The sequence below is a fragment of the Cavia porcellus genome, unplaced genomic scaffold, assembly GCF_034190915.1.
Source record: "Cavia porcellus strain 051 isolate PalLab524CR breed Dunkin Hartley unplaced genomic scaffold, mCavPor4.1 scaffold_1, whole genome shotgun sequence".
NCBI lineage: Eukaryota > Metazoa > Chordata > Mammalia > Rodentia > Caviidae > Cavia > Cavia porcellus.
In genome coordinates this window covers 111385350-111410592 of record NW_026947484.1, presented here as the reverse complement: position 1 = coordinate 111410592, position 25243 = coordinate 111385350, and the positions used below count along the sequence as shown (strand labels likewise).

The 25243-nt window shown below is 39.3% G+C and overlaps 1 protein-coding gene and 2 pseudogenes across 1 annotated transcript; all 3 read right to left on the bottom strand.

The window, feature by feature from the left end:
- Positions 1-330: 330 nt before the first annotated feature.
- LOC100715190 (guanylate-binding protein 1-like) lies at positions 331-24512 on the bottom strand. The gene is given in 12 exon segments (XM_063249707.1): positions 331-492; positions 4270-4463; positions 4673-4726; positions 4729-4774; positions 5342-5554; positions 11186-11263; positions 11265-11467; positions 12293-12535; positions 13129-13325; positions 13573-13682; positions 23448-23575; positions 24308-24512. Coding segments are annotated over 12 exon segments (1818 nt in total). The 5' UTR covers positions 24498-24512.
- On the bottom strand, positions 14551-15898 carry LOC100714906 (heterogeneous nuclear ribonucleoprotein K-like; annotated as a pseudogene).
- On the bottom strand, positions 16224-23307 carry LOC134475195 (guanylate-binding protein 1-like; annotated as a pseudogene).
- Positions 24513-25243: the final 731 nt, after the last annotated feature.

Sequence of the window (25243 nt, the reverse complement as noted above, 5' to 3'; positions counted from 1 at the left end):
AATTTGGATGCAGCAGCAGCAGCAGCAGCAGCAGCAGCAGCAGCAGCAGCAGCAGCAGGAAATTGAAATCGTGGCTTCCAATGGCATGGGATCCAGCTTCTGCACTGAGATTTTATCTGTTCCTGTTATAGCACCGGGATTGTGTTTCCAGTTGGTTTCTCTTAGCTTAGTTCATTCCTGGGTCAGCAGGGTATATCTCCCCTTGCTTAGGACTCCTCACACCGCCCCATTCCTGGGTTCTAAGCAGGGTATCTAAGAGAGCCTCCATAGCTGCTGCTATCTATCCACCATGTTCTCCCAAGTGGCCACTGCTTCAAAATGTAGATTGCTTTATCTGTGCCTTGGATAGAATAAATAAGCTGGTTTCATTAGGTATTTATAGTATGACACATTTAGATTTGAGTTTTCTATGCTTTCGTTGAGATACATTATATCCTCATAAATTTGTTTGTTCTCATTATGGAATCCATTTGTCAATAGATAGGCTTGTTCCTAAGAAGACAAAAGCTGTATGAGTTATTTCTGACAAATCAAAACTGGTGAGAAGAGACAAAGTTCACTCTATATTGGTAAGTGGAACAATTCACCAGGGAGATATAACAATTGTAAATATGCATATACTGAATATTGGTGCATCTAAATCAGCAGTGGAAAACTGCTTGACAGGAAGAGGAAGAGTGATACCAATACAAATGTTGTGTGGGATTTCAATACCCCACCTTCACAAACAGAGAAGCAATCCAGACAAGAACATGAATAAAGAACCATCAGATTCTATCTACATCAGAACAAATGGATTTACAGATAATTGTAGGGTCTCATCCAATGACACCAGAGTACACATTCTTACCATAATACCTAGAGCCTTTCCCTTTATAAACCATACTTTAGGCCTGAAAACAACTCTCAATTAATACAAAAGAACTGTAATAATCTTCTATATTATATTATATTATATTATATTATATTATATTATATGACAATGGAACAAAACTAGAAAACAACAAAAGAAACCACAGAAACACACAAAGATTCAGAAATACATCCTTGAGAAATAAGTGGACCACACACAAAAATCAAGGAAGAAATTTAAAAAGTCCTAATCCAAAGGTAATGTATATCAAACATAACAATTTGTGGGATACAATGAAAGCAGACCTAAGAAAGAAATCCATAGCTCTGAGTGCCTACATTAGAAAAATACAAAGATCCACAATAAATAGCCTAAGTGTATCTCAAGACATATTGTGCTACATATCTACTGGATAAATTCAAGGCGACCACCCAAGTGCAGTTATACCCAGAGAGAAAGCCAAAAGTTCTCTGTATGTACAGATTTTCTGCTTTTAGCTGACAAAGCTTTGATCCAGAGGACACATGTGGCTAAGACAATGGGAAGTCTAGAAAACAATCCTAGGGTAAACAGAAGGAGGCGGGTGGTGTAAAGAAGAGACACAAAGGAAAACTATTTTCTAATAGTGAAGTATAGGTAGACAATAAATGTTACTTGGACTGGCTATACTAGCCAGGGTATGAGAAGAAATGAGATAAGTAGGATAAGAGATTACCAGACAATGATGGGATATCTAGTCTGATTCATGGGGCAAAATGTTCACTGGAAAGGGATAGAATATAACACAAAGATTTACTAGGTACTCACTGAATTATTGTCTTCAAAGGTACTCACTGAATTATTGCCTTCAATAAATAGATGACATGCCTGTCTTTATGTAGCTCACTTCCCAGCAAGTAGAGATTCACTTTAATCATACAATGTAGTTAAAAAGGGATTGAAAGAGTCCTATGGTGAAGTGGCAGGGGGCAGATAAAGGACCAAGGATTGATAATGTTAGTTGGAAATGCACAACATCATTATCAAAGATTTTCTTGGAGATTTCTTAAAGAGTAGGCAAGGAAGAATCTCAGGTTGAGAGTGGAAATCCTATATCAGTAGAGGAAAATAATTTTAATGATTCCCCCTCACCTCATTCTAATAAGTAGATAGTTTTTTCTTAACAGTATAATATTATGCATTTTACTAGTGGTTGGTGATGTTGATCATATTTCCATGTACTTATCTGATCTCTATTTCCTTCGGTTAAATGTCTTCTCAATCTTTTACTCTATTTCTCAATTGGGATTTAATTTGTTTGTTTCTTACTGTGGAGTAAGTGGAGCCTTTATATTTTCTGTATATAAGTTCTTTGTTAGGTATGTGAACTGAAAATGTTCCCTTTTAAGTCTATGGTATATCATTTTTCTCCAACTGGTGTCTTTTGCAGAGCAAAAGTTGTCTCATGGTGAAATCGACTTTATTAAATTTTTCTTTATGACTCAAGATACTTTCAACAATATTGACTAAGAGTTAACAATATTGTTAAGAGTTCTGTTTAGGGTAAAGTTTTGCCCCTTGTTCTGCTCAAAATTGCAGTAAAACCTCTCTCTGCACTCCCAATCAGTGTCTTTGAAATCATGCCTGAGAGACTTCTTTTAGCCTCTATGGTAGGTACCACTGAGTCTTTCAGTTAAGTAGCAAGCAGTACATATTTTGAAGTCTGATAAGTCAACATGAATGATACATGCTTCCTTAGTTGGTAAATAGAAATTAACTCTTATAGTCTGTATTCAAATTTTTTGGAGCCCTGTTGTGCATACCAAAGAAATTCTAAAAGTATTACCACTATGAAAAGAACGAAGAAAAATACAGCTTAGTTACTAAATTCTGATTCTTAGTATTATGCAAGACTAAAATCCCAGGGTGTGAAATTTTAGAAAAGACAAATCTTAATGTGCTGTTCTGGCTTATGTCTAGATGTTTTCCCAAAATTTCATGCATTCATAGGTGTGGCATTTTGGAAGTGGCTGGATCATGGGTATACGATTCTGTAATAAAGATGTAGTTACTGGATTAGTCTACAAGTTAATTTAGGATATTTCTGGGTATGGATCATGGGAAGGCCTAACCTGTGTGTGAAGGGCACCAATCAATAGGCTTGTTGCCTGAAAGGAGTAAAAAAGGGGAAAGGAAGCTGATGCTTGCTGTTTCCTGCCTGCACTGCCATGGGCTGTTTGTCCTCTGTGATGCCCCTTAGACACGTCACCTGTGTTGGAGCCAGCTGACTATGGACTGAAACTGAGGTAAAACTTTTCTCAGTTAACATGTTGTTATAGGACATTTTGTCCCAGCAATAAGGAAAGTAACTAAGACACATTAGGTCCTACTTGCTTTTTTACAATGTGTTAGCAAAGAAAAAAAAAAAAACCAAACAAAACCCCAACACGACCAAAGCAAAACACAAAACCAAAGATAAACATGCAAAAAGATTTTACTATTTGCATAAATGATGTTACTTTATCTTGTGCAGAAAATGACTAAAATATTTCCTACAATACACTTTTTTCAGAATTAAACTTGTTTCATAAATGAACTGGTTGCATTTGATATCCTGGGGGGAAAAATTGTAGAACTAAAAAAAGTTACATTTCTTTATTCAAATCTAACATACAAACAGTATTTGCTTTCCTTTCACATTTTTGTCAATTTTGTACTTATTATCCATCAAAATCCTGTATTTTATGAGGTTGTCACTTACAGACTCAAAAACGTAACTATGCAATCTAAGTAAAACTTAATGTAAGTAAGGATTAAATTTCTAAGCTATTTTGTTCATTGAATTTTTTTTTTCATTACTCAGACTACTGGGTCTTTTGGGTTAAGCTTGTAAAACCTGGAATAGGGGTGACAGATGATAGGCAAGCAAATCAAGTCCAAATTATTTCTGCACATAACTCTCAAGTGAGCAGAAAATGGGAACAAGCAGAGAAAGCAGGTAGGAGTGATGTGAAGGTTTAGAGGTTTTGCTCACAAAGATCCTTGTAAACTCATGACAAACTGGACTAAAAAAATCATGGAAAGACAGATACTTGATCGACTGGGTGATCTATAGAAAGCTTTTCTGAACCCCTGTTTCTTGTATGAGGGAAACATTCTTTTTTCATATTCCTGTGCAAGAGATACAGATAAAACGGGTTTACGATACTTAGCAGATAAAGCTTCCATTAACTGAGGATGTAGTTACTGATGGGGCGGCACTGCAAGGAAGAAATATAAGAATTACTCAGGGACAGTAGATAGGTCAGGCAAGCCACCAGGAGGCAGTATGGATAAGATTGTCTTAGTGGCTTCATGGTCTCCTTGCCAATTTTTGTGATCAGGGAGAATGGAGAAAAGAAGAAAAACAGAAAGTTCAAGATGGCACAGCCGAATACCTGGAATTTAAAAGCTAGAACCTCCTGTTGCTCTTTCAAAAACTGATCCTTCTCCTCTGCCACCTTTTCAGTCAACTGTTTGATGTGCTCCTGATAGCTCTTCTCTTTCTGCTCCAACATCTCCTGATATTTCTTTTGCATTTCCTCCCACATTTTTCCAGCCACCTTGGTAGATTCAGCTTTCACACAGTCCACTAGAAGGAATAAGAGAAATGGCCATGGGTTACTATGTGGTCTCACCTCCTTCCCCTTCATATGTCTACTTATTGTTGCTGCTGACTGCATTGGAACAAAAGATCCAGCTCTGCTCTTCTTGTTTCAGTTTAAAAGTACCAGTTTTGGTTAAGTTACTCAGACTTTTAAGATCTTTTGAGGTCATGTAGCGTCTTAATCTCCTCCTCACCTTCCATCTTCTTTTCCTTCTCTGTGAGAGTCTGGTCTGTCTGTAGAATGTCATTGTCATATCTTTCTTGGATTTCAAGTATTTCTGCAGAATCTCTTCAGCCTTGAAAACCAAAGAACACAGGGTTAATAGTAGAAAGTGACCATTAGCATTCCCTTCTACCCTTTGTGTGCCAAATTTTCCTCTAGGAACTGGCATTACTGGAGTCAAAGATTCTCTGGTACCAAGAATGGGCAATTACTCTGGATTGACCAGTAAGGACCCTCCTCCACTGTACACACCAAGAATCAATGCCCTGTATAGGAAGCTCATTGGAACTTGTGTCTTTAAATTTAAAGTTGCTGGTGCTGTCGTCACAACAGACCAAGTGTGATAGTGAACGAAGGCTTTGTGGAGACAGCAGATCAGAGAAAGATGTGCAAGGAGTACAAACACTAAGGAAATGTGGGTCAGGAGGGTAACAGACAGTGAAAAAGATGCAAACACAGTTGTAAGTGAGTTTGCTCCTCTGGAGGAGAACTAGGTGCAGAGCTAGTAAACTGGCTTCTCAAGGGCGTTGCTGAATGAAGGTATGAATGAGTGTAAATGGCTAGGCACATCCCTGAATAATTGTGGTTGATAACACTGACATTGGAAACTGTTAAAACAATACAGTTAAATTCTGCTTACCTGTATTCTCTGCTTGGGTTCCTCATAGTACTTTTTCTTCAGGTCTTGTACCTTCTGAATAAGAAAATGGTAGCCTCCCAGGTTAGAGTAAATTCCTTGTTTCACCTCTTCTTCTAAGGGACTGAAAAGATCCTGAAGCAAAGCTGAACAACGATCTGAAGATGCTTTCATATTCAGTTCACAAAAATTATCTCATTTTTTTTGCAGCTGAGCCTTTAATATGAATATAACAAATAAAAACAATAGCAAGGCAGTGAGAATATTTTGTGGTCAGAGTTTCTGAGTGAAAGAGTTTTATCCCAGGCTGGACACTGTATCTGGAAAAGCCTCAGGCAGAACCAGGGAGCTCTATCTCCCCCAACCCTAGGAATTTACCTGTGGTCCTATCTTCCCCACCCCTAGGAATTTGTCCCTGGCACCAAACTAATGCCAATGAGCTACCTGTGCATCTCTAATACCCCTCAGGCAACACCCCCAACCTAAGCTACATGTATGCCCCCACTCCATGTGTTCCATGGAGAGATCACCAATCTCGGGGGGAGATGTGGTGCCCCAGGGGGTTGGGGGTGTCTCTCTCTGCATTCTCAAAATAAAGGTCATTTATATTGCATACTTCTTATCTTTTCAGCTGCCAGTCCTCCACAGTTCTATCATTTGGTTCCCTGACCTGGAACGGCAGACGAGAGACTCCTGGGGCTTTCCCAGTTTGAGTCCCCTGTTGTTCAGGACCAGGACCGGACTACATCCTTCATTAATTCCTCACTTCTACACTCAGGGGCTGTAAACTTGTCCCTGCTCACTTGCAAACAACACCGACCCAGTTTACCACAAGTGAGCAATCCCCGGAGATTGCCACTGGGCCAGGCCCCCAGGCAGGTTTTCTCCCCCTTTCCGTGGGTTCATGTAACACTCTCACATCCTTAGATAGCCCAAGGCAGAGTCTCTCTGGGCCAACCTGTGTCCACACTGGGAGACTCTCATGTCCTTTGGGTTCGGATAGCCCAAGGCAGAGTTTTCCTGGCCCAGCCTGTGTCCACACTGATAGACTCTTACGTCCTTCAGAGCTTTTTAAGTTCTCATGGGCAGAGCTGTTACTAAATCCATGAGAAATCCACTCTTGTATTGGTGATGGCCAATTATTATGAGCTTTGGAACCATAAAATACCGATCGGTCTAGAGTAAAAAGTGATGACTTAAACTTAGTAGACCACAGTCCATTGCCTCATCTGGCTACAACTCTGTGGGCCAGACCCCACACCAGATTTTGTCTTGGGGACCACTTCCTGTCCCCTCCCCCCAAAAAACATACCTATTTGTAGCTTATCACATTGGCAACAAGTTTACAAAATTCTCTATCTTTAAGCCTTTGTTTTGGGAATGTGTGTCCTTTCCCTGTCAGCATCTTCTTTGTTTCTTTGTCGCTTTCCCTTGCCTGCCACATGCCGACCCATTCCCCGCCGAGATGGGGGAGGTGTGCCCAAACAGTGTTGAGAGATACTGCTGCTTTAAGCTTTCATGCTGCGCCCAATTCTGTGTGGTATCTCGGCTCTCATGCATGCTCCAGGTTTGCACGGGGTCGGCTCTAATGCCATGCGGCCTGCCAGCAGTTCCAGCTTCACATGGAGGCTCAGCTCCGAGTTGGTCCAGCTACCAGCTGCACCTCCTGGAGCAGCCCCAACTTCACGCCTCGTTCCAACTCTGCCTCCCAGCTCCACCCACCATGTGCCCCCCCGCCACTGTGCCACTGCCCCCTCCATGTGCTGTCCCAGCCCCCCACCCCCCTCATGTGCCACATGCCCGCCACCACTGCCGCCTCTTGTGTGTGTTTCTGGGGGCAGTCTCAGCCCCGCCCCGCGCGCTACATCCCAGCGCTTATCCTGCCTTCACTCTGCGGGTGCCACCCCCACCCTGGGCATGCCCTGCCCAGCCTTAGAGTTCTGTCTTGCCTTAGGTGCTGCACATCTCCCCAACAAGCATGTCTCCCCAACCCAAGTGCCACTTTAAACCACAAACACAGATAAACAGCAGCTAGGTGTCTCGGCTCAGAGATGCTATTTTTTACATTCTCAAATCATTTAATCAAGGTTAAATAAGCCAGCAATAGACAAGACTTTGGCTGATAAATGGGAAAGTGGCCACCTGGTAATTTTACCAGCCTTGTTTACCAATTAAAGCCTTTTTGTTTTTTGGACTTTTTCCTTTTTATCAGTACTGGGGATCAAACTCATGACTGCCTGCTTGCAAGGCAGGCACTTATGCCACTGAGCTAAATCCCCAGCCCCATTTAATCTCCTGTTTAACAACTAAAATTAAGAGGTGTTTATGAATTCCTTTGGCTGTAAACCACCAGTAATGTTCTATGTTAAGTTTACTGCCTATATTATGTATTGTCACCAATCCCCTGTTTAACAACTAAAATTAAAAATAATTATAAATTCCTTTTGCTGGGAACCACTAGCTCTTTTCCAGGACAAGGGTTGTATGATATATGCAAAACAACAAAACCAACACTGCGGCAGAAGCCAAACTTATACCTTTCCCAGCCTATCTGCCTGCCCTGGCTCAGTCCTCCACCGGGCCATAATTAACTATATACAACTGATATTAAATAACACTGTAGCTGATCTCTCTCCTAAGTAAAAAGATAAAAATTAATTAAACAGGCCATCCTCCAAAAATCAGATGGCATTAGACATTTTAATAACGTAAAGAGATACTTATATGTATGACATAAATAACATGTCAGCTCCTAAAATTCTCTGGACCCGTCCTCCTTATGGGAAGTCATTACTAATATATAAATACCCTGTTGATTATATTTGACTCCTGCATACTTACTTAATTCTACGGATACCTTCTACTGTAGTCCAAATCCCAAACAAAAAGGCAAAACTTGACCTTCAAACCTCATAGAGACCTTAATATGGCTTTTTGTGTTTTCAACAACAGAGATAACAATAACACTTGTGACACTTGGAGTTCTGAGACAGATAAATCAACACAAGGTGGAGCTGCCTGAGTCCCCCATGGACCATGCCTCAAATGCAGCAGAAAATATTGGGTAAGAGAGTTCCCCATCCTGGCGTTTTTTGAGACCTTACCCCAGGGCTACTGGACTGTCCTAGCCACCAGAGAGTGGGTAAGCCATCCTAACTCCTAGCCCTCACAGGAAATGCCAACACTGCCAGATTCATTGCCAATAGATCTGCTTCAACTTGCTGCTAAAGACTGACAGGGCTCAGGGCCAACAACAGCCCACTTTATGGGTGTCCATCTCAGAGTCCAAGTCCCACTAAAAGTCTCAGGTAAGACATTCTCTATACTTGTGGACATAGAGGCCATATGTACAGACTTCTTCCTGAGTTTTCAGGCTGCTATATTAAATCCTCAGACTCTAAGAGTATTAAAAGGTCAATCTATGCCACTTACGAACAGGCTCTGTTTTGTGCAGGTTCCAGACTGCTTCTTCCCAGTCCACCCAGTGGTGCCAAATCTTCCCTCCACCACTCACTCTACAGTCCTAAATCTTAAAAATGCTTTTTATTCCCTTGTGTATATACAGGCTGACCCAGACACTGAGGCCACAACAGCTTACACCTGTTATCGCTAGTAAAACTCTCCTCAGTGATATAAATTGTCCCCTTCCTTTCTTACCAATTTCTCAGACAACCCTGGTCGAGACTGGTAGATAAATTTTGTCTTCTCACTTTGTTTATACTTTTTCAGGATACATAAAAGCCTTTTACACAACCAGGGAGACTGCTGATATACTTGCTAAAGTTCTGTTACAGCAAATCATTCCAAGGACTACAACCAGGTTACAGCGACCCATACCTGATATTCTTGGCAACCTCAAGAGTGTTCAAAGTTGCTAGACTGCCATCCTGGTTTCACATCACTCAGGCTAAGCAGTGCCCTTCCAGCCCTAAATCTGATCATTCTGAGTGGTCATCTTATCTTCTGTCGCCCACCCGTCTCTGTTTCATGAAGGCCTCACAGCCACAGTTCACAGGCTAAGTCATGTTTTCTTATCCACTTTGGTTCCTAATTTCTTATGTTCTATTAATGATCATTTTTACAGCAGGACTCTTAACAGTCTTTCCTAAAGACTCCCACATCATGCGTAAAGTCATCTTCATAATGTTCTATGTGACAACTGTCTTAGTTCTTTCTACCCTCAGCTGTTTGGTTAAATGTGACATCCCTGAAAGCCTAGCCCCTTACCTTCCCTATACTGGTACAGCCACCGCCTTCCCTGCTCCCCCTATTTTTTCCAGTTCAACTCCTGGACCAGAGACAAGTTTTGTCCACCTACCTTCTTAACTTTTACCCTTTCAGATGGGGGAGTAATCGTCTCTCTTAACTTCACTCCTCTTAACCTCACACTTATTTTTCAGAATTCTACCTCACTGTGATAATGATCATACCTCAGCATGGTCCTGATATAATGATATGTCTAAATCAAAGGCACCTCCCCTTTTATCTCACCTGGGTCCTTAAATATGATGGTGTCATGCCTCCTCATAACATCTTGTCTCTTTGTTTTACCAGTCTAACATACGTGCATTCACCAGTGAAGTTGTCCTGGCTAAAACACTGGTACAAGCTTCTACCTGGGCATCAACCATCATCCCATTGACTCCCCTAGACCCCAGTACAGTGCCTCCTCCCAGCAGGAAGCAGTAAAGAAAGAAATCTTCTCCCCTTTTCATAATAATAATCTTAAGACGGGATATGAAAGACTTTTGGCCCAGGCCGGACACTGTAGCTGGAAAAGCCTCAGGCGGAACCAAGGAGCTCTATCTCCCCCACCCCTAGGAATTTACCTGTGGCCCTATCTTCCCCACCCCTAGGAATTTGTCCCTGGCACCAAACTAGTGCCAATGAGCTACCTGTGCATCCCTAATGTCCCTCAGGCACCACCCCCAACCTAAGCTACATGTATGCCCCACTCCACGTGTTGCACGGAGAGATCGCAGACCCTGGGGGGAGATGCCGCACCCCAGGGGATCGGGGGTCTCTCCCCACATTCTCAAAATAAAGGTCATTTATATTTCATACTTCTTATCTTTTCAGCTGCTGCCGGTCCCCCACAGTTCTATCACTGAGAACACTTCTTTTTTTTTTTTTGTCTTTTTCGTTTTTTATCGGTACCAGGGATCAAACTCACGACTGCCTGCTTGCAAGGCAGGTGCTTATGCCGCTGAGCTAAATCCCCAGCCCCTGAGAACACTTCTAAAGAAGGTTAGGATTTCAATTTTTTATAGTTTCCTGTGTAAATTTTGACTTTACATAAGTTCAGTTTCTGAGCAGAGATTGTTAGCATTATACCATAATTTAGAAGTTAATTTCTAATTTTTCAGATTAGACTGATTGCACATGGATTAAATGTAATTCAAGATAAACCCTCACTTGATAACTTTGAATAATATTTCTTCGCTTTTTTCTAGAGTATCAAACCAATATGATAATTGCAGCTACATAATTTTATTAAAAGCTCTGATTAATAACTATACACATTTAGTTATAATAACATAATATTAGTTATATATTATTATATAATAACATAATATTAGTTATATATTAGTTATATATTAATTATATAACATAATTTAGTTATAATAACAGAAATATTAGCTAGTCATAAAAGAAAAAATTATTTTCAAACTTTGAGTCTATAATAATAAAACTTTCTTATTAGTATTGTGATTATTCATAGGCAGCTAATACCATTGCAAAATCTACGAATAATTTCCTTTCTCAAAATGAATACTTATTTCATTTCCTTGCAGTACTTTTCCTTCTCTAATCCAAATCAACATACTTGAGACAAAAACGACCTACTGCAAAATCCTTTTGAAATACCTGGCCAACATCTTTGAAGGAATGTTGGATGAAGATCTCAGTGACCTCCCTCTCACAAGGCCCTGTGCAGGTCCAGCAGCTCCTGGAGGGTGTTTCTGGGCAGCTGCACCTTCAGACCCATCTGCTGGTCATAGTGGTCCAAGGCCTTCTGCACAGCAGCTGAGTTCTCCCTCTTGGCCAAGGCCCGGACTGCATTCTCCATGCAGGGATGCTCCCCATTGCTGATGGCATCAACATAGGTCAATACCAGGCTCTCAAGACCTGCACATAGAGAGCAAGTGATGATGCTTTTTATCAATACAGTGGAAAAAAGTCTCCTTTTTAAAATAATTACAAGTATGTCAGTTACCTCCTATTTGCCTCAAAGTGTCATTGTTATAATTACCAACATACTTGGTAATTTATTAGAAATACAAGACCTCTGTCCAGACATGCTGAATTTGACATTCCTCTTCAGAAGACCTCCAGATGATGTGTATATAAACTAGATTGCGATTCCTGGATATATGCTACATAGGACTGTTAATTAGAGTTTTCCATCCATTTTAAATCTATACTCCCTTGGTACTAGAATTCTATTCCTTTCATTTATATCTGTATTATCATCCTTGTTCACAGTATGTATTTGACCACTGTTCATAGAACAAGAAATGCTATTCCATTCAAAAGATGTGGCCATTTGTTTTATTAAAATGAACAGCATTTTCAAAAAATACAATAATCATTAGGTGCACGAAGATATGTGCCTTTGAATATAGCCTTCAGATTTGTTTTACATTTTTTCATTTAAATTAATGTACTCTTAAATTTAAATAAGCCTATTTTTCTAAGTGGCTTCCATATTGCAGACTGCAAGTCTCATTTATTTAAGGAATTTTAAAGCAAGAACTTCTCTTTTCCTTTAAGCTTTTCCCTCTATTTTCCAATCAAGAAATGTAATTAAGAAAATCTTTTAGAAAGCTGGAGGTCATTTAAAATTCAATGCAATAGTGGCTTATCAGCAAACCTGAAACTGAAACTAGATTCATTTTTTTTCCTTGCTCCTCATTGCTGTGAATGAGTGAAACTAGTGGGAAGGGTACTCACGAGGTCCATTGACATGGATGCCTCCCGGAAGAGCTTTAGTCCTGGCAGAGCTGAAGATGTAAGAACAGAATTCTGCAACTTGCCCCACGAATTCAGAATCCAGCTCATTATCATGCAGCATCTCGAGCTGGGCCAGCTTCTTTTGATGAGTGGATCTATCGAAGATAAAGCATTTCTTCTTTGGGAAGAACTTGCAGATATAGAATCCGGGGAGATTATAATTTTTAACATTCTCACCAGTACCTGTAAGAAGATAAAAAAAGGGTTTACCTGCTGTAAGAATTTGCAAACATTTTTGTAAAGGGCCAAATAGTGTATATTTTCAGCTTTTCAGGCCAGATAATCTCTTTCCTCTGCACTCAACTCACTGACTATAACATCCCAGCATCTGTAGACAATGTATAAATGAATGGGCTCAATGTTTTTCTAATAACATCTATTTCAAGAAAAGAGGCAGTTTCTAATTAGTTAGCATTTGTCTGTGGAACATACTTCCCAAAGACTTGTGCTACTATACTACTTTGATCTATTTTCTTCAAATATACATTCACTGTACCCCACATTCTTTGGATAAACACAGAATCACAAATGATAAGCACCAAGATAAATGTAAACTAAGCATAGTAAACATGAAAGACAGAAACTTGTCTCTGAACAAGGGTGAAAGTATTTTAAAGTTGAACCACTTAACACAGGTATTAAGCATTAATTTCCAGGTGTAGGTAGGCAGAAGTAATAGAAAGCTCTAAATGTAAAAAGAGTATAATTAGAAAAGTACACATTGATAATTTCTAATGTCTTGATATTTCCATTTACCAGTTATCTATCCATATTACCTTTTTTTAGCTTCAGAGAATTCTCCAGGTAGGCATCTGGAGAAATGGAATCTCCATCTATTTCTAATTCTAGGGAGAAATCTCTCAGTGTCCACACAAAGTCTGGGAAGAAGCTCATGAAGTCAGCTGAGTCTTGAACTTCACTCGTGTTGGGTGAGGATTTTGCTCGGATTCGGTCTGTCAGTTCAGTCACATAGCTGAGATGCTAAGGAAAACTGGCAAAAGTAGCAGGGCCCTTCATACCACACTAATTTAACAAATCCACAAGCTTTTATTTTATCCTTGTTCTTAACCGAAGTGTGATTTCTTTAGTAAGTATATGATGAGTGTTTCCTGACTTGAATTAATGCTGTTTTGTCTTTTTGGGCTGGCTGTCCCAGGGCCTAGAGCCGTGTGGCTGGTTTACTCACACGGGTCTCTCCTCCTGGACTACACAAAGGATACTGCAGTTGGTCCATGGCCTGCTGGTTGATGGTTCCCATGCTGTTGTACACAAAGGTGCTGCTCAGAAGTATCGCCAGGGCAAAGATCCAGGAGTCGTTCTGGTTGTCACCCTGGAAATCAGAACACATTTGGACACTGTTTTATTCTTCTGTCAATCTGCAGATCAGCAAAGGCAAAAATATCATCACTTAACTGGAGTTTTAATTACATAGAAACAAATCCGAATAAAAATATTGTCTATAAGACTTGAACTTTGAATATTTTTTGATTAATATTTGATTCACACTGATTCCCTCTAGGTCCTCTTATGATTCTTGGCAGACAATTGAAAAACAGTCAAGGCTCTTAGATTTTTTTAAGGCTTGCTAAATTTGTTTTTAAAACAATAAAACACTTCTTAAAAAGAGCATTGCATTTTGCACTGCTTTGAACAGATGCCAGGGATGTGTGGACTATTGTTACTTTCCTCTTTGTCCCATCTCACAAATGTTTTCGGTGACCACACGAAGTGAAGTGTTCACAATAATTACATGGGCAGAAAGATTTTTAAACCACCAACAATGGAAAAAATGCATTCACTCTGCTGCTGTTTTAAAATTTCAATGTTAGTTTTTGCATGTGCCACCCCCTGCCCCAACCCTGTTGAAAGGAATTGAAATGTTACATCTGGAGAACAGCAGATGTTCAAGTTCAAGTCTTATAGACAACATTTTTATTTGGATTTGTTTCCATGTAATTAAAACTCCAGTTAAGTGATGATATTTTTGCCATCGCTAGTCTGCAGATTGACACATGAATAAAACGTGGTCCAAAGATTTCACTACACCTTGAATGCAGAACACCTATGAAGCTGAGGAAAGTTGGATTTTTAAACAGAAGCAATTAAAAAAAAAGATGCAGGACTCCTTCAGTTCTGTACTAGTCTTAGAAAAACTTTCTATAATACTGCTTCATACTACAAGAAAGAGATGTCTTGCATTAGAATCCTTCATTTGCTGAGTGCTTCACACTATTCTGCAGCAAATACTGTGCATTCTGTTTCTGGCCCTGTGTTTTGTAATGGTAGTGATCTCTTCTTTAGGTCCTTCTAAAGACTCTTCAGTTTTGATAGAAGCCCCCAATTCATGATGGATTTATTTAATCCACTGACCACCTTTGCCAATGATAGATCCAGCCAAATCTTTAGGAATAGTTACTTGTATAGTAATAATAGGTCCACCAAGAATAATCATATCCAGAGACACCCTGTGGTTCATGTCATTTACATTCTGATGGGCTCCATGTGTCTATTGCATAGTTTCATCAGCACTGAAAGAAACCATGCCAACATAGTGGTTGCTTGGTCGTTCTCCTCTATAATAGGCCATTAGATCGCCACCTCTAGGTGGTGGTGGTGGTGGAAGAGGAAGATTCCAAGCTCTGCTACTACCCTGACCACTTTAACCAGGAGGAAGGAGTGGTGGTCCCCAGTGAGGGGCTCATGGGATCAGAATCTTTTCCAGAGGGAGGCATGGGCACCCAGCCTGTCAAAATCACCTCTTTTCCAGAGGGAGGCATGGGCACCCAGCCTGTCAAAATCACCTCTTCCCTGAATGGGAAATCTGTAGCAGTTATCAAACATCATGGTAAAACCACCATAATTGTAAGTTTCATCCTAAAAGTTGAGGTTGCACACATTGTTAGGTGGGAGACTCAGATATAAGGTCAAGAATGATCTTTATGCACTCTACAACCTTATCAGGCTTTCCTCCAATAAGAGCAACTCTATCTGTGGAATGAGGACGGCCTTCCTAGAAAAGCTTGATTGTCATCTGAGTGTTCTCTCAGAAGTTCTTTGATTTTAGTACCTTTGATCCCAATAATTCCTCCTTCCAGACTTGAATAAATTAACAGTCTCAACTTGAAGAAGTCAAAGTTACTTCTTATAGTACTGATAACTTAAGCATGCCACAGCATCAGATTCAAGCTCAAGCCAGCTGCTTGCAGTGAGTGATGGCAACTGCTGACCCCTTTCCAAGAGAGGGATGATTGTCTTCAGAATATCTTCGACAGTTTCAGTATCAGCACTGATGCTCCGAATGTGCTCTGGACTACTGCTCTCTGGGAGTGAAACACTAGCTTTGCAGTTTCAGTGGAGAGTTAATATTTGCATCCTTTTTCAATTACTGCCTCAACATTCTTGCACTAAAGCAGAACTTGTAACTCAGCATCTCATGTTTCTAGAGCTTTTAAATGCTTGCTCCTCTTCCACATCTTCTGTAGGACATTTACCAACTTCACCGCTTTCAGTATTGGGGAAGGCTTCCTTTCGCTGCTCAGTTTCCATTTTCTTTTATTAAATGGACTCACCAGTCAGTTAATATATATCTTTGCAGAGCAACTCTAGTGTTCTGGGCAGGACCAACAACTGAAACACTAGCGCTTCCGTAGCCATGCAAATCCAACGTTTGTCACTGACATACTGCCTTGATGCTCAGAACTAGACAGGGAGCAAGCTCAGCCAGGTTCTTAGGTCACAAAGGAAACTTAAATTTAAAACTTTCTGAAGCAGGCTGGCGGACCTGCCAATTTAGCCAAACTGTGAATTAATGCATATTCCCAGTTTTATTGGTCTCCTAGCCTCTCAGTGTGAATGACAAAATCAATCCAGATCAGTCGGTTTCAGATTCAAAGTTCTGGCTGGGTCCCCAGTGACATATCTACACAACACAGAGACAAAATAGTCTCAGATTCAGATGAGGTGTCTTGATGTTAGAGTAGGGCCTTTGATCTAAGCCTCCAGACTTGATACAGGTATGACAGATGATATACAAGCAAATCACAGTGGCAGATAATTTCTGCACATAACTCTCAAGTGAAAGAAAATGGGACCAAGCAGAGTAAGCAGGTGGGAGTGTTGTGAAGGTTGAAGAGATTTTGCTCACAAAGATCTTTGTGAGTTAAAGTCATAACAGACTGGACCAAAAAAAAAAAAAAATCACCTTGCAAAGACAGATACTTCATCGACTAGGTGACCTCAAGAAAGATGTTTTTAACTTCTATTTTTTTTAAGAAGGAAAAGTTCTTTTTTTTCCATATTCCTATACAAGACATATAGATAAAATACATTTACAATGCTTAGCAGACAAAACTGCCGCTGATTGAAAGATATACTCATCGGTGGGGCTGCACCTCAAGTAAAAATCAATAATTAGACAGGGTCAGCAGACAGGTCAGGCAAGCAAATAAGCATCAATATGTACACTTTTGGGAGCTTCATGGTCTCCTTGCCAATCTTTGTGATTGGGGATAATGGAGAGAAAGAGAAAGAAAGTTAAAGTTCAAGATGGTACAGCTGAATACCTTGAGTTTAAGAGCTAGAACCTCTCGTTGTTCTTTTAACAGCTGGGCCCTCTCCTCCTCCATCTTCTCAGCCATCTGTTGGATATGCTCCTGATAACTCTTTTCTTTCTGCTCCAGCATCTCCTGATTCTTCTTTTGTATTACAGTCACTATATTTGCAGCAAACTCTGCATATTCAGCTTTCATCCATTGCACTGAAAGGAATGAGAGACATGTCCGTGGGTTACTATGTTGCTTTGCCTCCTTCCTCTCCATATGTTTACTTACTGTGGCTGCCGACTGCATTGGAAAATAAGAAACAGCTCTGCGCTTCTTGTTCCAGTTTTAAAATACCAGATTTACTTAAATTATTTAAATTTTAAGAGCTTTTGAGGTCATGTAACCTCTTAACTTTTTCCTCACCTCCATCTTATTTTCTTTCTCTGTGAGAATCTGGTCTTTTTATAGAATGGCATTAGTTGCATCCTCCTTGGACTTCACATACTTCTGCAGCACCTCTTCAGCCTTCCAAACCAAAGAACTCAGGTTAACCTTAGGAAGTGTCAGTAAGCATTTTTTCTGTCCTTTGCCCACCAACTTTTCCTCCATGAACTGGTCCTCCTACTCCTGAGGATCCTAGTAGCCAATATTCTCTGTTAACAAGAATGGCACATGCTCTGGGCTGACCAGTAAGGAGCCACCCAAAGAATCAATGTCCTATATAGGAAGCTCATGATGCTTTGGTTTCTACAGACCAAACATGCGACAGAATGAAGCCTTCATGGAGATAGCAGCTGAGAGAAAGAAGCAGGGGTAAGAAAGCTAAGAAAATGTGGGACAAGAGGCTACCAGACAGTGAAAAAGTTGACAATGCAATTGTTAGTTGTGTGCATTGTCTCTGAGGAGTGCCTAGGGAAGATCTAGCACAGTAGGCTTCTTGTGGATGTTACTGAATGAAAGTGTGAATGCAGTGTAGCTAGCAAGGAACATAGCTTAGTAATTATGGTTGATTACACTGATTTGGAAACTGGTGTAACAACACAGGTAAATGCTGCTTACCTGTACCCCCTTCTTGGGTTCCTCATAGGACTTTTTCTTCAGGCCTTATACCTTCTGAATAAGGAGATGGTAGCCCCCTGGTTTAGAATAAATTCCTTGTTTCACCTCTTCTTCTAGGGAACTGAAAAGATCCTGAAGCAAAGCTGAACAGTGATCTGAAGATACTTTCATATTCTGCTCACAAAAGTTATCTCACTTTTTGTCTAGCTGAGTCTTTAATTGTAAAAATAAATGAAAAGAATAGCCAGGGAGTGAGAATACTTTGTCATCACAGTTTTTGAGAACACTTCTCAAAATGATTATCACTTCAACTTTTTACTAAAGTTCCTTTGAAAACTTGTACTTTACATAAGTATAATTTCTGAGCAGAGATTGTTAGCTTTATTTCATCCTTTAGAAGTAAACTTCTAATTCTTCAAATTAGACCAGTGATTGTGTACAGAATAAATGTATCTCAAAATAAGCCTTCATTAGACAACTTTGAATAATATTTTCTTTGCTTTTTCCTTATCAAACCAATATAACTGCAAACCCATAATTTGATTAGAAGTGCTGATTACTAATTATATACATTTATCTATAACAGGGAGATTATTAGCTAATCAAGAAAGAAAAAATGTTTTGAAAGCTTGAATCCATAATAATAAAATTGTTTCTTAATAGTGTGATTATTGAAAGATAGCTAACACCATTTCATAATCTACGAATAACTGCTTTTCTCAAAATGAATACTTATTTCATTTCCTTAGGCAACTTTTCCTTCTCTCACCCAAATCAATGTATCTTGAGATAAAAATTACATACCAGCAATCCCTCTTGAAATTCTTAGTCAATACGTATTCCTTTATGAAGGAATGTTTCATGATCTTGATGGCCTCCCCCTCACAGGCCCTGTGCAGGTCCAGCAGCTCTTGGAGGGTGTCTGTGGGCAGCTGCACCTTCTTGTCCATCTGCTGGTTACAGTAGGCCAAGGCCTTCTGCACAGCAGCTGAGTTCTCTCTCTGGGCCAAGGCCCAGCCTGCATTCTCTATGCAGGGCAGTTCCCCACTGCTGATGGCACTGATGTAGGTCATCACCAGGTTCTTTAGACCTGCATACACAGAGCAGGGAATGTTATAATAAAAAAAGAAAAGACTCTTTTTTTGTGTAATTCAGCATATCAGTTACCATGTTTCTCTCAAAGTATCAATGTTCTCAGCACCATCCTGCAATTTGCTAACAATGCAACATTTCAAATTCTGTGCTAGATTAGATCTTCCTCTTCAGCAGGATCCCCAGGGGATGTGTATGCAATTTGAATCCTGGTTCTAAATCTCATAGACTTCTGTTTACTAAATATTTGCATGTACCACAAGTACCATTAGGACCAAACCATATGTCATCATTCCTGGCCACAGTAAGGCTTTGTTCACTATTTGTGTAAGAAGAAATGCAATCCCAACCAAAAGGTACCACTATTTGAATAACTAGACTAAGTAACATTATCCAAGAGAACTTTCTTTATGTACTGATAAAACAGTGAATAGCACATGGGCATATGAGCCCTTAAAATATAGCCATTAGATCTCAGTTTTTAATTTTCTTTTATTTAGATTAATTTACCTTTATATTCAAATAGCAACAGTGGCCTAGTAGCTGCCATATTGTCGAAAGAGGTTCAGTTTAATGAGGCAATTTTCAGAAATGAAACTTATTTCCTCTTTGACTTTCCTTATCATTTTCTATTAAGAAATTCAATTAATGAAATCTATTATTAAGTTTGGTGTTATCTACAATTTAACACAACAGGAGAAGTAGATTTGCAGTTTTCAGAGCTGAAGCTAGGTTCATTTTACTTCTCATTCTTGGTTTTAAAAATGAGAAAATAGGCGAAAGGTACTTACAAGGCCCATTGACCTTGATGTTTCCTGGAAGAGTTTTGGTCTTGGAAGAGCTGAAGAGGTAAGAACAGAATTCTGTAACTTGTTGCACAAATTCAGAGTCCAGCTCATCATTGTGCAGTGTCTGTAGCTTGCTCATCTTTTCCCAAGCAGGCTTAATGAAGGCAAAACATTTCTTCTCTGGGAAGAACTTCTGGATACAGAGTCAGGGCAGATTATATTTTTTTCTTTCTGATTGATGCTTACAGGAAAATAAAAAAGGTATTTGCCTACTGCAAGGATTTGAACATTTTGGTAAAGTGTCAAGTAGCATGTTCTTTCAGCTGTTTGGACCAGGTAGCCACTTTCCTGTGCAGTCAGTACAGTTATTGTAGAATGGCAGAATTATAGACAGTAAGAAAATCAATGGTTACAGCATTGTTCTAGTAGCATTTATTTTATTTTTATTAATTTTATTTTATGGAAAAAGTAAAAGTTTCATAACAAAATAATAGAAGGATGACAATAGTTAATACAGTAAGTATTGTCATTGTTAAAGTAGTTGGAGTATAAGATATGGGCATAAAAAATTCTCCAAATCATATTAAAGCATTTATTTTAGCAGGAGACATTGGCTATCTTTGCCTGTGTACTTTTGCAACTCTTGGACTACAACTCAAGGAGGTTTTTTTTATGTATATATTTTTAGCTTCTTTTTTTTAGACAATGTTTTGCTACGTGGTTCAGGCTGGCCTCAAACTCATGGTAATCCTCCTGCCTCAGCCTCCTGAGTGCTAGGATTACATATGTGCACTGCCATGCATGCTCACTGTTTGTGCTTTAATTGATTTCCTTCAAATATGTATCTATTGTGTTTCGTAGGCTTTGATTAAATAGAGGCACATATCACAAGCAAATTTGTAAAGTTAACCTAATCATAACAAAAGGAAAGATGAAAAAACGAAAACACATTCTTGCCCGAGCATGGTGGCACAGGCCTCTAATCTCAACACTGGGAGGCTGAGGCAGGAAGATTGTTATAAATTTGAAGCCAGCCTGGACTGCATAAGCAAGTTCAAGACCATCCTGAACTACATAGTGAGACCTTGTCTCAAAATATCAAAACAAACAAAGGAAAAAAAAAAGGAAAGAAAGAAAGGTGTTCTTTATCTTTGATAAAAATCTTTGATGAGCTCCCAGGTTGTTTCCAGAACTTAGCTATTGTGTACTAAAACATGAGTATGCACATATCACTACAGTCAGATGACTTTAACTCTTTCAGGAGTACATCCAGAAGAAGGATAGCTGATATGACCATTTATAGATGGACAAGTAAAGAAAATGTGGCATACATACACAAGAGTTTCATTCAGCCATAAAAAAGAATGAATTTCAGTTATTTACAGGGAAGTGGGTGGCTCTTGAAACTCTAATGTTAAGTGAAACGAGCTACCAATACGAAGTAAAATATTGCATAATTTCTCTCATATGAGAAATACAAATGCAAGTGAATCCAAGAGTAAAATAAAGGAGAGATGATAGAAAATAGGGAGGTAGACTTTTGGGGGTCAGGTAGGCAAAGAGCAAGGTAGGTGTTGAAAGAGGCATATGTGTGGGAGAAAAGATCTAACATTATCAGTATACTATCTAGATATGCAAATTTCTAAATAATTCATATGACAGACACATACAAATAAAAAGTAAACATATTCCTCCAACAAAGTAGAAAATATTTTTAAATGAAATCTATTGATTCAGATATTAAACATTAATTTCTGGGAACAACTAGGTGATAGAAATACAAAACAGTGTAAAAAAGCATAAGTAGAAAAGTAAAAAATAATAATTGGTAATGATTTCCTATGTCCTTTCACCAATTTATATCCCTACCACCTTGCTTCAGCTTCAAGGAATACTCTAGGTAGCTGTCTGCAGAGATGCTCTGTCCATCTAGTGTCAGTTCCAGGCAGAAATCTCTCAGAGTCCTCACAAAATCTGGGAAGAAGTTCACGAAGTCAGCTGAGTCTTCAGTCTCATCTGTGTCAGGTGAGGATTTTGCTCTGATCAGATCTGTCAGCTCTGTGACACAGCTGAGAGGCTAAAAAAAACTGGCAAACATAACAAGACCTCCCTTCACTATATTTGTTCAACGAATCCCCAAGGTTTCATTTGCCTTTGTTCTTAATGTGAGTGTCATTTCTTAGTAGATACATGAGTCTTTCTTGCACATAAGTTATTGTTTATGTTTTCTGTTCTTGAGTATAGCCCCCCAGGATCCAGAATTAGGTGGCTGGTTTACTAAAAAAGGTTTCTTGTCTACTTTTACTGGTGTTCTGGACCACAAGAAGGATACTGCAGTTGGTCCATGGCCTGCTGGTTGATGGTTCCCATGCTGTTGTACACAAAGGTGCTGCTCAGAAGTATCGCCAGGGTGAAGATCCAGGAGTCATTCCAGGGGTCACTCTGGGAGAAAGCACACATTTTGCTTATGAGTATTTTTATTTGTATGTCATTTGAAAGGTCATCAGTGGTAAGATTATGCTCATTTATGAGAGATTTTGAGACTAGTTGTGTAGACATGAAACCCAATGCCAAACAAAGTATTGTCTGTTTTGCTTGAACTTTAAATATTTTTTATTAATGTTTGCTGATTACTGATTCTCACCAGGCTCTGATGATTACTGACAAATAACCGAAAAAGTCAAGGTTGTGGGTATTCTAAGGTTTTAAAGGAAATTTAAATATTAAAATCTCTCTCTCTCTTTCTCTCTATTTCTCTCTCTCTCTTTACAGAAAAATTAGCTTAGGAAAGATTTACAGCTGGGTGTTACAGTACGTGCTTGTAATTCCAACTGTGTGAGATGCCAAAGAAAGTTCAGGGTTGGGCTGGGCAATTTAGACTCTGTCTAAAAAACTGAAAATAGCAGTGGACTAGAGACCTAAGTTAGCAGTACAGTGCCCAATGTTTAAATTCCAAGTATTGCTTATATGAATAAGTAAATGAATACATGTGTAAATAAGCAAAATCAGTAAATATATAACCAGTTTATAATACTTTCAGCAGTTTTATAGAAATTATGATATACCTTAATTGTTATCTGTCCTTAAAAATATTCCAAACTATTCCACAAGGCATATATAAAACTGTTACATCTATTTGATAGGTTAGAAAACTGGAGCCAAGTCAAATAATTTGCTTAAGTATGATGAGTTACAAATAGAGCTAACTCAATATAATTCCAGCTGGCTTTGAAGTCACTTTGTGGCACAGAGGGCCACACTTCTGCAGCGATCCTCTTGCCTCACCTCCTGAGTGGTGGGATTACTGATGTGCACCACCACGTGTGGGGAGAATTCTAATTTAAACAAAAATCTTAAGGCTTCAACACGTAAACACTTAATGAAAGTTTTCTGTGAGCTAAGACCTTTGGCACTGAGTTTGTGTTCTTATTTTCCATGTAGGTAAATTACTTACTGTGTACTGATCATGTTGCATTTTGGCCAGGATTCTTTCATAAAACTTTCCTGATCTCTGGCTGCTAAACAGTGTAATTTAAGCAAAAACTAAAATATATGTTATGTATAAGTGAAAAATGCATACTTCAGAGGCAATACAAACTGCATCCTCATCCTTACTTTCTCAGCATCTCGCAGGCCCTTGGTTTCAAGCGGAACTAGAGTCTGATCTGGCTTCTTGGGATGAGGCACACACCACATCCAGATTCCTGTGATGTGGGCCTGCACCGTGGAGCCCAGAGAGAAGCCTGCAAAACACGGGTGAGATGAGATGGGTGAGTTTTAATATCAAGTATGTACAAAATTGAGATAAATGTTAGCACAATCAAGCTTAGGAGTGAGAAATGAAATTATATCAAGTATTCTAGAGATGAATGGATATTATAGCTCCACAAAAATGTGAATTTCCTCAATGAAATAGAAATACATGCTTACAATGTTTAAAAGAGTAAACTATACATTATGTCTATTTTAAATAATAAAAACAATATGGAAAACAAATTGAGTTTTTTTTCTTTCTTTCTTTCCTTTTTTTTTTTTTTTTTTTTGGTGTGGTGGTACTAGGGACTGAATCTAAGGTTATTAAACATACAAGGGAAGCACTTTGCCACTGAACTACAACCCAGCTCCAAAGCTTCTTTAATGTTAAATATCCATGAAAACTTGCACTTACTATGGCAACACTTTAGTAACAGGTTCATAACATAATAATCTGTGAATTAATTACTCATATGACTGCCTTCACCCTTCTAGAAAAGATTATGATTCTGAAAGGAATCTAGAGCATAATGAATGTGGGGTGCTGGGGAGCTGAATTTTGGCCTGGATGAAATGGATAACAGATAAAAAATCCGCCTGAGAGTGGCAGATTAGCTTGCACTACTACTTCCTGGCTCTGCCCGTCCCTGTCTGACTGCTATGTCAGCCGCTGGCAGTGTGGTGGGCAGAGGGCTCAGCAGGGCCTTGCTGGTGGCACTCACCTCTTTTCTTCCCAGCTAACTTGTTCATCAGGTAGGATTTGCCTGTGCGGTAGAGGCCCACGATAGCCACCACCACGACGGGCTGGGTGATGGCAGACAGGATGCTCAGAGCTTCCTGATTCACCTTCAGCTGCCCTTTCATATTCTCAATGAGGCACACTGGGGCTGGCAGGTGGGTCTGGGAGGCCATGTCCAGTGTGTGCTCTGTCTGCAAGGAAAGGGATGGAAAGAGTCAGAATGAACAAACAAGGTCTGTGTGCATCAACAAGACACAGAAGGAAAACTCACACTGTGTTAGGAATTATTGTTAAAATAGTTCACTTTTAAAAACTGAACTGTTGATATGACAGATAAATTTTTCAACATTTCACTGCTTTCAAAACCCAAATCTCCCAGTCAATTTACTGTTAAAGCATCTTTTTTGAATTCTGATGAGAAATTTATACATGACCTTAAATAGAAAAGCAAGATAGGTTTTAGAGAATTTCTTTTTCATTCTTGATATATGTAAGAAATTGAACAAATATTTACTCATTAATTAATTCTTATACTAAATAAAGTCCTCCATGGATGAGTGGTTTGTTGCTTGATGTATGTTCTTTGGATAATTCCCAGGGATTTTATTGTGTTTTATTCCTGCCCTCAAGGGATTGTGATCATTTCCCTGGAATGGACATGCACAGAATTTCTAACAGTGCATTTCCAGAAGGGAAGGGAATACAAGTTATTTCTGCAAGGGTTATGAAAATACCTGACTATGGCTGCACATGAGCAGGGACCTTTCAGAGGGCTTGGGAGGGGCAGAGGCAAGGGCAGTGCTTAACACTGGGGTTACCTGTGCTTCACAGTGACTGAGTGTGAACTCAGAAGGGTGTGAGCATACAATTGCAAGAACTGGATGAGGCTAAAAATGACAAGAAATTAAGGATTAGGAAA